The sequence below is a fragment of the Macaca fascicularis genome, chromosome 16, assembly GCF_037993035.2.
Source record: "Macaca fascicularis isolate 582-1 chromosome 16, T2T-MFA8v1.1".
In the NCBI taxonomy this organism is placed as follows: domain Eukaryota; kingdom Metazoa; phylum Chordata; class Mammalia; order Primates; family Cercopithecidae; genus Macaca; species Macaca fascicularis.
Genome location: NC_088390.1, coordinates 44,502,051 through 44,518,648, shown reverse-complemented (window position 1 = coordinate 44,518,648; position 16,598 = coordinate 44,502,051). Strand labels below are relative to the sequence as shown.

At 51.9% G+C, this 16,598-nt stretch overlaps 1 protein-coding gene across 1 annotated transcript in view; it reads right to left on the bottom strand.

The window, feature by feature from the left end:
* MYO19 (myosin XIX) overlaps positions 1-16,598 on the bottom strand; it is a 43,250-nt gene that overhangs the window by 7,418 nt on the left and 19,234 nt on the right. Inside the window, 15 exon segments of the mRNA XM_015438397.4 lie at positions 756-859; positions 1,603-1,673; positions 3,241-3,348; positions 4,400-4,552; positions 4,908-5,084; positions 5,346-5,459; positions 5,750-5,871; positions 6,998-7,071; positions 8,677-8,848; positions 9,295-9,385; positions 11,642-11,718; positions 11,858-11,954; positions 12,675-12,777; positions 13,342-13,411; positions 14,089-14,221. Of these exon segments, the coding sequence (XP_015293883.3) occupies positions 756-859; positions 1,603-1,673; positions 3,241-3,348; positions 4,400-4,552; positions 4,908-5,084; positions 5,346-5,459; positions 5,750-5,871; positions 6,998-7,071; positions 8,677-8,848; positions 9,295-9,385; positions 11,642-11,718; positions 11,858-11,954; positions 12,675-12,777; positions 13,342-13,411; positions 14,089-14,221 (1,666 nt within the window).

The following is a 16,598-nucleotide window of genomic DNA, read 5'->3' as shown; positions in this document are numbered from 1 at the left end:
CACGCCCAGGCTCTTGAGCCTCCCTGAACCTCTCTTCCTCTTGCTTTTCCCTACTGCCCAGGCTAAGTTAATTTACTCTTTTCCTCTCCCTCTACATTCTAGTCAAGCCCCTACCAAGACTGACCAGTTTCTTCGAACAAACATTTCCTGACTGTGCCCACATTTCTTGTTTCTCTCTACCAGGGCAACTTTGCAGCCTCACTCCCACAGCCCTCCATGGCACCCCCAGAGTGGGCTCCAGAAAGTGTGAGGCTGATAGAGTCATTTGCTCCCTCCCCTGCAGTGCCTGCTCATGTGCCCAGAGAATAAAGTCCAGATTCCTTGATGGAGCCCTACCTGCCACTCCAGCCTCACCTGCCCCAGTTCTCTGCCTCAATGAACCAGCAACACAGATCGGGCAGAATTCCTCATACCCACACTGCTGCCTCAAGCCTCCGGGCTTTTGTTCAGATTACATCTGTCATGTGGACCACCCATCACCTGGCTAATCCAATTTATTCCCAGATACTGCCTCCTCCAGGAAGCCTTCCCCAATTCACAACTCCCCAGCACCACCCAAAGCATCCTGCTCATAGCTCTGCCTTTCCACTTTCCATACTATTTGTCTTTTTTGAATCTGTTTCCCCCACTGAACCAAAACCAGTGCTGTGTTTTATTCACCAGTAAGCCCCAGCCCCTAGCCCTGAGACAGGGCACAGGGTAGATGCTCAGTAAACTGTGGTTGCACAAATGACTAACACATGGGTCCCACTCACCAGGGAGCCCTTTGGCAGGATATGGGCTGTGGGGGCCAGAGGATGTGTGCGGACGAAGCCTTCTCAGTAACTTGTATCGTTCTACAAAGTTTTGGTGAGAGATCCTGGAAGCCAAAGCAGGCAGAAGGAGAGAATTACTTCATCTGTGAGCCAGGTACATGGCTCAGGGCTAAACGGAAGTTATTCTATTTAATCTGCTCAACAAAACAGCATGGTGCTGCCCTCCCTGAGTATCCCCACTGAATGTGAATGTGGTTTTGGAGCAATTTCTAAGATCACTTGGTCGGAAGCCCATAAAGACCATTTAAAATGGGCTCTCCCTGCTGCCTTGGTCTACCAACACAAAGCATCTCTTGTGTTAGTAGGGGATCTGTGGGCTGCCTCCCTTCAAAGGGGCTGACAGGCCTCTCCCCAAACTACTGGACCACTCCTATGATGCAGACATGCTTGGCCACATCTCCCCTCTGACCTCTCCGACCCCACAGTCTCCTCTGCTTTCCCCAGATCTCCCTGCTACCCATCAAGGCAACACTTCTCAAACAGCTGATGGCATCTGATATCTGCACTTCCTCCCAATTGTTTGTCAGCCCTCCTGAGTCTGGCTTCTGTCCCCAACATTGTACCAATGTGGCTTCGTCACAGTCATCAGCGGGTACAAAATAGTGCACAATAAGTAAATGGATAAATGAATGGATGCTGCTCCCTAGTTCCCGGTTGACTTTTACAGACCAGCCTCTTTCTCTTCATCTTCACATCTCACTTTCTGTTGTGCAGGCTCTTGCCCCATGAGAGTCCCGAGCGCCACTCTGCACTGGCCCTGCGCTGTGCCGTGATCGAGCCCACTCACCGGATGGGGAAGCCAGCAGCACTGATATGGATGGTCTCCACGAGGCCACAGGCCTCCAGCTGGCTCAGGACCTGCAAGGGTGGGGAGACAGGATAGGCACCTGCAGCACGGGGCCAGCAGGCCAGAAATGCCATTCCTCTCAGCCCTTCTTAGGCCCTGGCCAGTGCTGAGCTGCAGGCTCTCCCAAGGCTTGGCTAATCGAGGGACCTTGAAAACAAATCTCCCTGCAAGGAAGGGTCCTGGTGGTCCCAAGTCCCCCTCATTCAATGTGTGGCTTCTGATACAACTGAGGCAAGTGCTGTCCTGTCTCTGTCTCACCCTGCCCTCAGTGTAGTCTCACTACTACACAGCCCAGCCCAGGCAAATTTCCAGTTTGGATTGTTTTCATTGTTTGCAGGCATTAGAGGGTGGTTCACAGCTGAGAGGCAGGGAAGATTATACTATAAAGATTCTTCGCCAGGCGCGGTGGCTCAAGCCTGTAATCCCAGCACTTTGGGAGGCCGAGACGGGCGGATCACGAGGTCAGGAGATCGAGACCATCCTGGCTAACCTGGTGAAACCCCGTCTCTACTAAAAAATACAAAAAACTAGCCGAGCGAGGTGGCGGGCGCCTGTAGTCCCAGCTACTTGGGAGGCTGAGGCAGGAGAATGGCGTGAACCCGGGGAGGTGGAGCTTGCAGTGAGCTAAGATCTGGCCACTGCACTCTAGCCTGGGCGACAGAGCAAGACTCCATCTCAAAAAAAAAAAAAAAAAAAGATTCTTCTATGACCTGAACCCAGGTCTTTACCACAGAGCTAAGCTGTCCTGGCTACAAACCCAAAGGCCACACCTACCAGGCCACACCTTCAGCAGGGCCCAGCATTCACCCCTTATCCACATCCCTCAGAACCTGGAACCCCAAGAAAAGGGCAGTTGCTGGCTAGAATGCTTTTGTTAGATTAGAAAAAACTAATACCAGCTGAGTGCAGTGGCTCACGCCTGTAATCCTAGCACTGTGGGAGGCTGAGGCAGGCAAATGACCTGAGGTCAGGAGTTCGAGACCAGCCTGGCTAACGTGGTGAAACCCCATCTCTACTAAAAAGACAAAATTTAGCCGGGTGTGGTGATGTGTACCTGTAATCCCAGCTATTTGGGAGACCGAGGCAGGAGAATCACTTGAACTCGGGAGGTGGAAGTTGCAGTGAGCTGAGACTGTACCACTGCACTCCAGCCTGGGTGACAGAGTGAGGCTCGGTGTCAAAAAACCAAAAAAAGAAAAAGAAAAAGAAAAAGAAAAAAACGATACCTCCAGTGAGAAACAGCTACACTGTATGGGGACTGTATGGTGCTGCAGACTTTCAGCTTATCACAAGAGACACCCATTCCTCTATGCAGCTTCAGTCTCTCATCAGGGTACAAGGCTTGAAGAACAAGATGCACTGGAACTTGCCTCCTGGCTAGGCTACCATGCACAGACTACACAACCATACATGCTTGCCCTGCCACAGCAAGGGATATGGGTCCTCTCTCATGTCAGGCCTGCCTGGAGGGACCACCTTTGTTCACTCCATTTGGAGCAGATGTCCTGCCCTGCATCTCTCCAGGGCCTTGGCCAGATGGGGCTTGGTGCAAAGCAGCTTTGGCCCGGTGTTAATTACCTCCTCTTGGACGAAGGTCTGTGCCTGGCCCTGGCTGTTGGGCTTGATGCAGCGAATGTAATGGGGCGTGGTGCTGTGTAGGACCTGTAGAAGCTGCTCCAGTGAGGCCTGCAGATGAGAGACCATGGGGTTAGGCAGGGAGAGGGGTTGCCCAGGGCCATCAGCTGGGCTCTGGTTAGTAACTACATCAAATGCCTCCAGTGGGCTTGGAACTTTCAGGATCCTGAGACCAGGAATCTCCTGTGCAGGGATGACTGTTGCAGGCTCTCAATGAGCGGGCTCAAAGCACATTCCTCTCCCGACTTCCCATGCTCCTCACCTCTGTCTTCAGGGACGCTTCTAAACCTGTGACCCTCCCTGACTGGTCTCCCTGAATCCAATCTCTTCCTCCTTCCCCTCCCCGCTTCTCCCCAGAGCAATCTTCTTAGGAAAGAACGATCTCAAAACTCCCTGCCATTCATTCAGCAACAACTGTTATCATTCAGCTCATCCTGTGTGCTGCAGGCTGTGCCACAGGCTGCCTGCTGCCATGTCAGAGCTCAGTCCAATGGGCCACACATGTTGGATGAACACCCTTGGGGGTGTGTCTGAGGCTGGGTAGGAAGGTGCTAATCAAACCTGGTTTTCTGTGTGCCTCCTCAAGGAGGTGGTGATAGAGCTAAAGTCTGAAGGATGAGAAGGACTAAACTAGGAAAAGGGGCGTGGAGGATGGGAGTGAGGTGGAGCTGATGGGGCAGTGGTCAAGAGTATCCCAGGAAGGTGGGGTGGTACATGCAAGGGCTGAGGAGCGGTAGAAAGCAGACAATGTGAGAGAAGTGAGCGAGGGTAGGGTTAGAGCAGGAAGCTAGATAGCTGGGGATGAGCCAGGTCAAAGAAGCTCATGTAGCTGATCCTCTGCCCATGAGCACCCCACTGGCAGAGGGTGAGAGGCTGCATAGTGCCCCCACGGGCCCCTAGGCTTCCCATCATATACCTGATAGCCTATTTGTCTACTGTTTCTGTCTTCCACACTGAAGTATAAACTCCAGGGAACTGGGACCACATCTACTTGACTTGTCACTGCTCCCCAGCAAACAGCACCGATCCTGGCAGGTGCTCAATAAATATTCGTGAGACTGCAGAGTGAAGCAAGCACCTCCCATCAGCACATTAGACCCACCTTGAACTTGGATACCACGGTCAACACAGGGTTCCTGCTCTGGCCAGAGGGTTCCTCCTGGGTCTTCTCTTTGGGGTTAGTAGGAAACAGCCCCATGAGCAGGGGGTCCTGGGATTGCTGCAGGAGCCTGGTCAGCTCAGGTGGGACAGGGTCCTGTTGAGAAATGGCAAGAGCAGCAGGTGAGGGCAGGTGGAGCTTCTGTCCAGAGCCATCCACTGCCCACCCAAGCCGCAGATGACAGGGCTTCCAGGTAGGACAGGGCCCAAGTCCAAGAGAAGGTCCCCGGGACGACCAGAGACCTGGAGACCCAGTCTAACAAGGGTGATCTCCAGGAAGGTCATGCTTGATTAGTGGAGACCTCAGGCAGGTGGGCCCAAGATGGTGATTCTGGATTCTGGGAGGAGGTTCAGGAGAGAAAGGACTCACGACGGGAAACTACTATGTCTGCATAGCAAAGACCCAGCATCTCGTTTTTCACAGGCCCCACAGGGCACGGCCCAGCCCGTACCTTGTTTTTCTCCACCAGGCCTGCTGTGTGGTACCGCACAGGCCCCGCATAATGCACCACAATGAAGCTGGGCTCTCGGCTGAGCTTATTGTGGCCCAGGCAGGGGCTACCTGCTAGGGCAGTCTCAATGCGTGTCTGGAGCTGGGCTGCGCTGCTTGGTCTATTGAGGCGGCATTCCTGTGGGATGGGAACAAGGGGTCAGCCACCAAAACGACAGTGTCTCACCACAACCCTCACTGTCCCCACCCTGTGGCCCCCATGACAGCAGACATCACACAGGCATCATAGTGTCCCTACCAGGGAGGAAATATAGCAGTTAGCAGATCTATTTGGCAAACTGGGAGGAGAGAGGCACAGAGAGGTAACAGGATAATCACGAAGGCTCCAGAAAACCCAAAGGCCAACTCTGGTGCTTGGCTCGTTAGCTGACCTCCCCACCTCATTTATGAGGGAGCAGATGCTGATGGGGCTCCCCTCAATGAGATCCAAACAGGCCTGGTTGTCCTGGTAGTTGACGAATGACCACTCCAGGCCCTCAACTGCATATTCCTCCTAAAGAACAAGGTGGGATGGGGTGGGAGAAGGCAGCTGTGGTCTGATGTCCTGAGGAGCCACCCACGGCTGGCCTCGGTACCACAGCATATTCCAGAACAGCATCAAATAAACAAAAGTATATCAAAACATTACATTGTACTCCGTATGTGCAATTATTATTAATCAGTTAAAAATAAAATAAGAAGGAACAAAAGGCTTCTAATCAGAACCTGGACTGGGGCTGGAAGGTCAGGAAGGGATTGAGGATCCAAAAGAAGGACCTGCCCCCTGCTCACCCCATCCCTCACCTGCTGGGCCCTTAGGTAGTGAGTCACAAAGTGCTGCTGCAGCTTCTCATTGGCGTAGTTGATGCACAACTGTTCCAGACTGTTGTCAGGAAATGACTCAAATCCATACACATCCAGCAGGCCTGGGAGGATGGCAGAGAACCCATGGGGCCACTGCAAGGAGCAGATGGCGGATAGGGGACCAAGGAACCCAGGGTGCCTGGGCCCCTGCCAATGCCTTATACTTGGCAGCCTGGGCATGAGGCTGAGTGAGCATGACATCCGTGGTGGGCAGAACATACCTTCCCCATGCTCTACCCAAGGTGGCTCCCATCTCCACCCCATTCCCCTGTAGAACTCAGAGCAGGCAGGAAACCCAAATGAAGTGTGAAGACAGCCCAGAGCATTGGGCCCATTTTTGAGTCTGAATTTTCTGGTTCTGATAGGCACCTCCTGTGAGGAAACCAGGTTCCAGGCAACATTTTGTGTTAAATCTAGTTTGGAGGGCATTGGTCTCACCAGCCAATTTGGTGCCTAGAATTCAACCATTCCATGAGCAAACTGCACTGGTACCTTTAAGCTTTATTTCGTCCTATAACTGACTGTCCCACCTAGAGTTATAACCGTGTTGACCTCCCTCAGTCATGTCCTCTAAGTCCCTTCTTTTTTTTTCCCCTGAGATAGGGTCTTGCTCTGTTGCCCAGGCTGGAGTGCAGTGGTGTCATCACAGCTCACAGAAGCCTTAAACTCTTAGGCTAAAGTGATCCTCCCACCTCGGTCTCCTGAGTAGCTGGGACTACAAGCATGTAGCACCATGCCTGGCTAACTCTTCTGAGACGGGGTCTTGCTATATTGCCCAGGCTGGTCTCCAACTTCTGGCCTCCAGTGATCCTCCTGCTTTGGCCTCCCAAAATGTTGGGATTACAGATGTGAGCCACTGTGCCAGCCTCCAAAGTCCCTCTAATTCAGCTCTTTCCTCCATCCCCCACTACTCTCCTGCAATTAAAGCTGGGTCTCTGGGGAGAAAAAGGGCTCTTTCAGATAAGGCACTGTTGAGCCTGTCTGGAGAGTTATGGACTGCTCAGATGCGGGTGCAGGAGAGCAGAGATCTTGCCCTATGCTGGCAGGCAGATGCAAGAGGAGACACGGATACAAAAAAGGGAAAGGAGCTGCCCAGAGTCACACAGTGGATCCAGTGCTCCTGCCTCTCCATCCAGAGCTTTATTGCTCTTTTTCTGGAGTGCTCCCAGCACAGTGAGCCCTTGCTACCTATGAAAGTGGTCCATGAGTCGGTGTCTGCACAGATGCTGCTGTTGATCACTGATACCAGCCAGTCAAACAGCCTGTTGGGGGAAGAGAGTGGACTCTGGTGAGAGAGGGTCTGGCTGAGTCAAAGGGGTGGTAAAATTGCTCCCCCAGTCAGGGTGCTACAACCTGGAGGGCCCTTGTATTCTGAGCCTGACAGGTCAGAGGCCAAATCTTCTCCTCTTGCTTCCAGCCCATCACGTCTTGACCTACTACAGATGAAGGCTATGGGCATGCATGTTCCCAGGTACACACAAACCTGGCATGTCCTTCTGGGAAGACTGAGCACAGGACAAGCTCAACTCCTAGGCTGGGCAGGGAATGGGTCTACATCAGTCACATGGTTCGAGACCCAGTTAGTGTCTTGGGAAGGGGCAGATGGGCCTGGGTGTGGTTTGTAAATAACTGAGTTCATTGAACACCCCTGCAAAACTCTACCTGTGGAGCCCAGAGCTCAAGGCCCCACCATAGCCCCCGATGCAGTTCTGCCCAAGTGGGCCCCCAGTCCTGAGGTCAACAATGGCATCCTCCACTCTAGAACCGGCCCCAGCCCAGAGAAGATGAGGCTACCACACAAGATGCTGACACGTACAACACTATACAGGGGTTTCTTCCTCACAATTTTACTTAAAGTAATTGCTCTGCAACTTTTTTCACTTCAGTAAATAAACTGGCTCTTTTTGCAACAGGGGCTGTGCAAACGTCTTGTGGTCAGAAGCTCACTCTATCTGTGTTCATCACACTTTATCTGCTCATCTTGTAGTGACTTGTAGGCAAAGGCTTTAAAAGTCTTTGACCTCAAATTGTGACCTGAAATTAGCTTTGAGGCAGTGGTAACTAGTCTCTTGCTGAAATGGATTTAATCTGGCCCCAGGTGCCCTGGGCCATTTTCAACTCAGACGATCTTGTTCCCCCAGCAGAGCTTCTCAGGCTCTTGGCTCTTTGTGGCATTTATGAAAGCAGGGGACCCTCTCCTCAGAAAGGTGCCCAAGGTCTCATGTGCATATGCACACACATATACCCATTCTGGCTCATCTCAGAGGATTATAGGCCCCTGAAGCCCTTAGAAGGCCTGCTGAAGAATCTCAGAACTCAAAGTGAGAAATCATCCTTAACCACATGGCCAGAGGGTGGAGGTACTCATGTAACCTACCAGAAAAGGGCAGGACCCCACCTCCACCACTATGCTACAGGCTGTGGGATGAGCTTCTGGCTTTACCACAATCTATCAAACTCCTAGGTGATGTACAAGGGCACAGGGAGGGACAGAGAGGCCCATTCATCCAAGGATCTGAAGATGGAACTGCGAAAGTACTAGATCACCTTTGGGGCCTACTTTGCCAGCAGAGAGCTGAGGCTTTCTTCACCTTGCTGAGGCTAAAGCAAGCTCCTGAACTTTAATAATGAGCTGAATCCTGGTCAGGAATGTAGCAACTTTCCCACTTAGAAAGAGGCCACAGGCGCTGCTTGGGGAATACCTGGGAGCCGTGCCCTGCTGTGTCCAGGGGTTTGAGGAGCAGGGAGAGGAACCAGTCTGTCTTATCCCCCACCCTGGGCCTGTGCCTATTGCCTGATGTTGTCTGGCCCAACCCCGGACAGGAAGAGCACCTGTTGGGAGGGCAGAGGCCAGAGTAACTGCTCACCGCGCGTAGATTAGTTTGGCCAGGCAGTCTCTGCGGGTGTCACACTCGGCTCGGGGGCAGGGCTTCCGGAACACCTGCTGCTGCCTTCCTGCCCTGATGGTTCTAATCTGCACCGTCTCCAGCAGCACGTCCTCCGGGAGCCCCAGCAGCAACGATGCCGTCCTGACAGAGCCTGGGAGGGGCGAATCCTCTTTAGGCAAATCACTCTCCATCCAGTCCTCTTCATGAGGCACTGTGAAGTCATCACAGCGGGACCATGACTTGCCCAGCTGGACAGAAGAAACCTAAGTTCTGATCAGTGAAGTGACTCACCAAAGGACTCCATAAGCGGCAGTCAGAACTCAAACCCAGCACTTCCATGTACCAGTCATGCTGCTGCGTACGGGACAAATCACTTTACAAACCTCTGACCCATTTTCTCATCTTTAAGATGGGGACAATACTGTCTGCCTCACCAGACAGGGTGAGGAGTAAATGATCCAGTGCCAGGCCCTACAGTGAGTGGCTTAAGCAAGGGCATCAGATTCCAATTTTCACCATCCGGCCTTGCACCCAACCCCAGCAATGCTGGCGACCTTCCAGAAAGGGCCTGCCCTATCCCACACCCTTGCCCCTCACACTTGGCATCATCCATTGGCTGGCAGGGCTGGGCTTCATCCTCGGAGGCAGCAAACTGGATATTGCCAAGGTGCAGCAGTCCAGCTAGGACCTGGGGGGAAGAAAAGGACGGTTGGGAGCAGGAGAGGGCGTGAGCTGGGCCTACTCTGGGAAGAGCTGTTCTGCTGAGTACAATCACAGCAGAAGGGCAGCTCCCGATCACGGCCCAAGTGTGCCCATCTCTGCCAGGCACAATTGTATACAAGTTACATGCATTGCCTCATTGCATCTTTTCAACAACCTGTAAGGTATGTGCTATGCCACTACCTGTGATAGAGATGAGACTGAGGACACATGCTTCCTGAGGGGAAAGGCGGGATGAGAATCCAGGCTGACTTCAGATGTCTCCTGGGGCAGCCCGTGGGCCCCCATGCCTGCCCACCCTCTGCCTCTCTGACCCCTGCTCTCTAGGAATAGACTGGTGGCTAGGGGCAGGGCTGCTTCTGTGTGCCTGCTGGAGGCTTGTTTCTGCTTCCTTGAGCCCCTTCCCACTGCTAGGCTTCTGAGAGCCGAGCCTGCTGGAGTAACTGTGACCTTAGTCTGTGTGTGATGGGTGCCCCTTTGCCTTTGCACTCAGCGTTCCAGACAGACAAGCCCCCAGGGGCTATAGACAGAAGCTCCCCTCACGCTGCCAACACCCAGCAACTTCAAAACCCTTAGACCCAGCTAGGCATGGTGGCTCATGCTTATAATCCCAGCACTTTGGGAGGCTGAAGCAGGTGGATCACTTGAAGTCAGAAGTTTAAGACCAGCCTGGGCCGGGCGCGGTGGCTCAAGCCTGTAATCCCAGCACTTTGGGAGGCCAAGACAGGCGGATCACGAGGTCAGGAGATCGAGACCATCCTGGCTAACACAGTGAAACCCCGTCTCTACTAAAAAATACAAAAATCTAGCTGGGTGAGGTGGCGGGCGCCTGTAGTCCCAGCTACTTGGGAGGCTGAGGCAGGAGAATGGCGTAAACCTGGGAGGCGGAGCTTGCAGTGAGCTGAGATCCGGCCACTGCACTCCAGTCCGGTCGACAGAGTGAGACTCTGTCTCAAAAAAAAAAAAAAAAAGGCCAGCCTGGCCAATATGGTGAACCCCCATCTCTACTAAAAATACACACACACACACACACACACGATTAGCTGGGTGTGGTGGCACATGCCTGTAATCCCAGCTACTTGGGAGGCTGAGGTAGGAGAATCACTTGAACCTGGGAGGAGGAGGTTGCAGTGAGCTGAGATTGTGCCACTGCACTCCAGCCTGGGCAACAAGAGCGAAACTCCATTTCAAAACAACAACAACAACAAAAAACCAACCTCAGACCTGACACAGGGACCCTACCCACCATTCCTGTATGGTCCCAGGCAGGGCTCCTCCGTGTGCTACTGGTCTTCTGGCCACAACTTGCTCCAGAAGACTGCCATGTCCACCAGGCAGAAGGGCTGTAGCAGAGGGTCATGCCACCCCCAAAGCACTCCTGCTCTGACTCCCAGTGTTGTCCACTTATCCTGGGCTTGTCCCCAGGTGCTGTCCTTTTGTGAAACTCTTACCTGGCAGTGTCTGAGCAGCTCCCATCTGCAGGTAAGGGTCACTTTCCACTGCATTGCCACCTCCCTGCAGTAGCATCCCTGTCTCGACTGCCAGCCCATCCTATCTATCCCCTCCTGCTGCTCTAGAGGGTGAGGAAGATCAGAGGAGGCAGTCAGCTCTGTCAGCAAAGACAGAAGGGAGGCCCGCTTAGTGCGGCTGAGAGGAGCCCAGCTCACTTGGGTCAGTCTCATGTACCAGAGGACGATGGGGCACAGGTAGGGGGAAGACAGAGAGAGTGGGAATTTGGAATTACTATGTCCGGTACTCTGTATCACCACTTAGTGGTATCTGACCTTGGGCACGTCACTTTACCTCTCTGGTTTTCTCAGGCATAAAGGGAAATAAACACACACAGAGGACTGTTGAAAAAACTAAGTGAGCAGAGAGGTGTGAACATGACTTGTAAGTTTTAATGTACTAGACAAGTGAGCGGTAGCACTAGTTCTCTCTTCTGATGATCCAGGACCTTGCTCTCTGCCCCCATGGATCACTTACTGCATTCTGTACTCTTAGCACTGTGTATGCATCACTGTTCCTTATTACCCGGCCACCCCACCACCTGGTCTCCAGCCTCAGCAGAACAGAGAGGTGGCTGATTCCTTGGAGGTAGCACAGAGGGGCCCAAAGTCCTAGATGCTCAGGGAAAGACCAACTCCAAGTCCAGGGAAGGGCTCTATGAAAGGGGCTGCCCATCATCTCTCCCAAACACAAATGGCGTGGCTTTTCTTCTGACCTTAAAGATGTTGTTCTGGGTAGGGGTGTCAATGCCCAAATGTAGCATGGCCTCTCTGGTCACCTCAAAACAATCCTCTGAAAAAGAATCCAAGTCACAGCCCACTGTCAGGGCCAGAGGTCAGCAGCAGCAGCAAGATGTGAGGGAGGCAGGCTCTGCACAGAGTGGGTGTATGATGCTGGGCCAGCGCAAGGTGCTGGATGGGGCTCCCCTTACCTTCTAAGCTCCTCTCTGGGTTGGGCAGCCAGGAGAAGGCAGCTCCCTCAGGGAGGTGCCACTGGAGCCTCTCGTCCTCACTGGCTCCTTTGCAAATCTGTGGAGAAGGGTAGGTGGGAGGCTGGGTAGAGGGTCTGAGAAAAGCCCAGACCTGCATAAGCATGGGATTGGGATGAGAGGAGTGAGAGATGGTAGCAACATCACAAGGCTCAGAGGTCCCTGCAGAGAGCCCAGGGCAGGTACGGGGGCAAAAGATGCCGTCAACATAGTCCTGGATGTCTCCAACCTGATGCAAAAGAACCCTGCTCTGGGGAAACCTGCAGTCTGATGAAGAAAGGACACCTCCTGCCCAGGGAGCCCCTTGTCTTGACTCGGGAGGCATACTTATCACCTAAGCATGCTCCGATTCTGAGAGTAAGGGAGACATCTTATCCATGCCTTGCAGGACTCCCAGTCTGATGGAAAAGGCACAACTCTAGGGAAGCCCTTATTCTGTTAGAGACAGATGCCGTTATAGGAGAGCCCTTAGAATGATAAGGGTGACACAGCTTCCACCCTAGAGATACAGTCCCAGCCTCAAGGACCTTCTGGTCTGATGGAGAGGTAAAACATGCCCCCAGGCCACAACTGTGCTGGGAGTCAAGGCACAGTGTGAGGCAGAAGTGTTGCACATCAAGTCTGCAGAAGAAAGTGGTGGCTCCATCAAAAGCTAGGTGAAGGAGCTAGGCATGGAGCATTCTGGGGGCTGGGGGGTTGAAAGACACGGACCCATCCCTGCCCTGCATCTGGGGGGCTGTGGGCTCCACTTTGCACAAACCTGATAGAAGATGTGGAAGTTCCTCTCACTGGAAGCCTGGCAGGCCACTCGAGTTTTCTCTAGGAGGTAGGTCTGGACTGCGGCTCCAGTCATCTGCTGAGCCCTGGGGCACACACAGGCCAGAGCTCGCTAGTTGCCCATTTATTCCATAGCCATGTCTGGCAATTTGGGTGTGCCAGATTGCCTGCCACCTGGCAAATCCCCTCCAAGCTCTTCCACTTAGCCAATGGGCATTGAGGGGTGGGGACCACTCAGAATGTCCTTGGGTGTCCTGGAATATTCCCCTGCATCGAGCTCAGGTTGGCAGGGCCAAGGTCTCTGCACATCACTTTGCTCTACCCCAAGACAGGAGTCGAAGTCCCAGCTTCAAGCTCAGGGATATGGTCCAAAGAGGTGGCGATTTAGCTAGAAGTCTCTGAGCAAGAGTAGAAGCCAGGAGGAACCCAGGCCTGAATAAGCGCACTGCCCCAGGGTATCCCAGAGGGAAAGGAGCTATAGTTCTCCAGGTGCAAAGATCACCCTCAGAGCTCACACCTGAGGTAAAGGGCTATCACCTGGAGGAGCAGGGTTTTTGCCCATATGGGTGGCCCAGGCCAGATACCACCCCAGCCACTTTCAACCGCCTCAATCCCATCCTCCCACTAGCCAGAGCGACAGCAGCTATTACCTGTTCAGCTGGAGCTGGATGAACTTTCCAAAGCGACTGCTGTTGTTATTCCTCAGTGTACATGCATTCCCTACAGATCACACCAATGTTTATTTCACTCCCCTGGGTTTGCAGAGTCCTCATAAGCCAAAGTGGCTGCAGGTCTCTGGAGGTCATCTTCCTGTGCTCAAGTCACCTAAAGGCCCCTTTGTTGGTTTTCATGTCATAGGGGACAGCACTAGAAAATGGGCCCTCATGCTTTAGCAAGTGGGAGTCAGGGGAGTCAGAAGAACTTCCTGGCAAGAAATTGGAATAAGCACGCCTAGGCAGTCAGGGACTGTCTTCGTTGAAGGGAAAGGTCAAAAACAATCAGCTGTCACTATTGACTTTAGATAGGAAGGCAATCTGGGTTCCAGTGCCAACACAAACACTAATCGCCTTGTATCCCACGACAAGTGCCCTTCTTTGAACCATGAGGAAACTGGATAGAAAGATAGAATTTGGACGAGCTAAGCCACCAGGTCTTCTCCAGCACAACTGTTATGTGTGCCTAGGCTGGAGCGAGGAAGAGGACTGAATGACATCACCTCTGCTAGAATGATGCCGAGGAGTACCAGGGAGTAGGCTGGGGATCTGAGGCAGTGAAGCATACACTCATCCTCCAACCCCACCCAAGAGAGGATCTCAAAGCACTGCCCCTCTCCCTGGAAGGCAGAAAACCCCAGAGGAAATGGGACTGAGATACTGTGCAAAGGAGCCTGAGCTCACCAAAAGCCTCCATGACAGGGTTGGAGTTCAGGATCCTCTGTTCTATCCTCTCTGCAATCTTGTGGGTCTCCCAAGATGCGGGTGAGGCGGCCACCACAGCATAGAACTTCATTAGGCAGCGAGACGTCCATGTCTGCGGCAGAAACAGCCCTGTGGGACCTGTATCTATGTTCCTGCCCACTTCTGAGCCTGCCTGAAAACAGTGCCCACCAGAGCTTTCTTTTTTTTTTTTTTTGAGACGGAGTCTTGCTCTGTCACCCAGGCTGGAGTGCAGTGGCCGGATCTCGGCTCACTGCAAGCTCCGCCTCCCGGGTTCCCGCCATTCTCCTGCCTCAGCCTCCCAAGTAGCTGGGACTACAGGCGCCCGCCACCTCGCCCGGCTAGTTTTTTGTATTTTTAGTAGAGATGGGGTTTCACTGTGTTAGCCAGGATGGTCTCGATCTCCTGACCTCGTGATCCACCCGTCTCGGCCTCCCAAAGTGCTGGGATTACAGGCTTGAGCCACCGTGCCCGGTCACCAGAGCTTTCTTCTCCACCAGTGTGTTGCTGACAAAATGGGTGAAGGCAGAATTCAACCCTGGCCTCGGGCAAAGCACTTCCTCTACCTGTGTTTGTAAAATGGTGGTATACATCTGTTTCTCCCAGCTCTGTGACAGACACTGAGCTATCGAGGCTTTCTGTGTATGTTTTTTTGCAAACTCTGCAAAGGTGTGACTATACAATTGTTTATAAAATGATGAAACCAAAGCATAGAAATTTAAAAATTTATTAAAGATCATGCATCTACTCAATGACAGGGCTCCAATTTATAACCAAGCAGTCTAATTTTTTTTTTTTTTTTTTTTTTGAGACAGAGTCTCGGCCTGTCTCCCAGGCTGGAGTGCAATGGCACAATCTCAGCTTACTGTAACCTCTGCCTCCTGAGTTCAAGTGATTCTCCTGCCTCAGCCTCCTGAGCAGCTGGGATTACAGGTACGCTCCACCACACCTGGCTAATTTTTTGTATCTTTAGTAGAGACGGGGTTTCACCATGTTGGTCAGGCTGGTCTCGAGCTCCTGACCTCGTAATTCGCCCACCTCAGCCTCCCAAAGTGTTGGGATTACAGGCGTGAGCCACTGCACCTGGCCCCAAGTATTCTAATTTTAAAATCCATACTCTCGGCCGGGCACGGTGGCTCACGCCTGTAATCCCAGCACTTTGGGAGGCCGAGGCGGGTGGATCACGAGGTCAGGAGATCGAGACCATCTTGGTTAACATGGTGAAACCCCGTCTCTACTAAAAATACAAAAAAATTAGCCGGGCGTGGTGGCAGGCGCCTGTAGGCTGAGGCAGGAGAATGGCGTGAGCCCGGGAGGCGGAGCCTGTAGTGAGCGGAGATCACGCCAATGCACTCCAGCCTGGGCGACAGAGCGAGACTCCGTCTCAAAAAAAAAAAAAAAAATTCATACTCTTTTGTTCTTAATCAGCTGAAGTGAGGTATACTTTCATTTTAACTTCTAATTGTTCGTGGCTAGGACATAGAAATACACTTAATCTTTACATATTGACCTTGTATCCTATCACCTCACTAAATGCTCTACAACTTTTAAGTTGTAGTAAGGTGGCAACTTACTTTGCAGATTCTTTAGATTTTTCTTTGGGATCAGAGACGTTTCTATCTTCTGAAAGAATTTATGTAGAACTGGTAACATTTCTTCCTTAAATGTTTGGTGGAATTCACAAGTGAAGCCACCAGGGCCAAGAGTTTTCTCTGTGGGAAGGCTTTTAACTATGACTTCAATTTCTTTCAGAAATAGGGGCTATTCAGGTTCTTTTTCTTCTTGTGTGATCTTCAGCATTTTCTGTTTTTCAAACTATTTCTCCATTTCATCTAAATCGTGTAATTTATTGACATAAAGTTATTCAAAATATTACTGTAAGATCTGTAGTGATGTCTACTCTTTCATTCCTGATATAGCTGATTTACATCTTTTTTCTCTTTTTATAAGTCTGACTGGAGAGTTACCATTTTTTTTTTTCTTTTTGAGACAAAGTCTTGCTCTGTTGCCCAGGCTGGAGTGCAGTGGCATGATCAGCTCACTGCAACCTCTCCCTCCTGGGTTCAAGTGATCCTCCTGCCTCAGCCTCCTGAGGAGCTGGGATTACAGGCGCTCATGACCACACCCAGCTAATTTTTGTATTTTTAGTAGAGACAGGCTTTCACCATGTTAGTCAGGCTGGTCTCTAACTTCTGACTTCAGGTGATCCACCCGCCTTGGCCTCCCAAAGTTGGGATTACAGGTGTGAGCCACTGCACCCAGGGAGAGTTATCATTTTATTCATCTTTTCAGAGAAAAGTCTTTTATTTCATTAAATTTTTTTCTATTTCATTCATCTTCACTTTTTCCCTTCTTCTGCATACTTTGAGTTTATTTTGTTCTCCTCTAGCTTGTTAAGGTGTGCCACAGACTGAACTGTGTTCCCCTCAAATTCATATTTTGAAGCCCTCACTCCCAATGTGACTGCATTT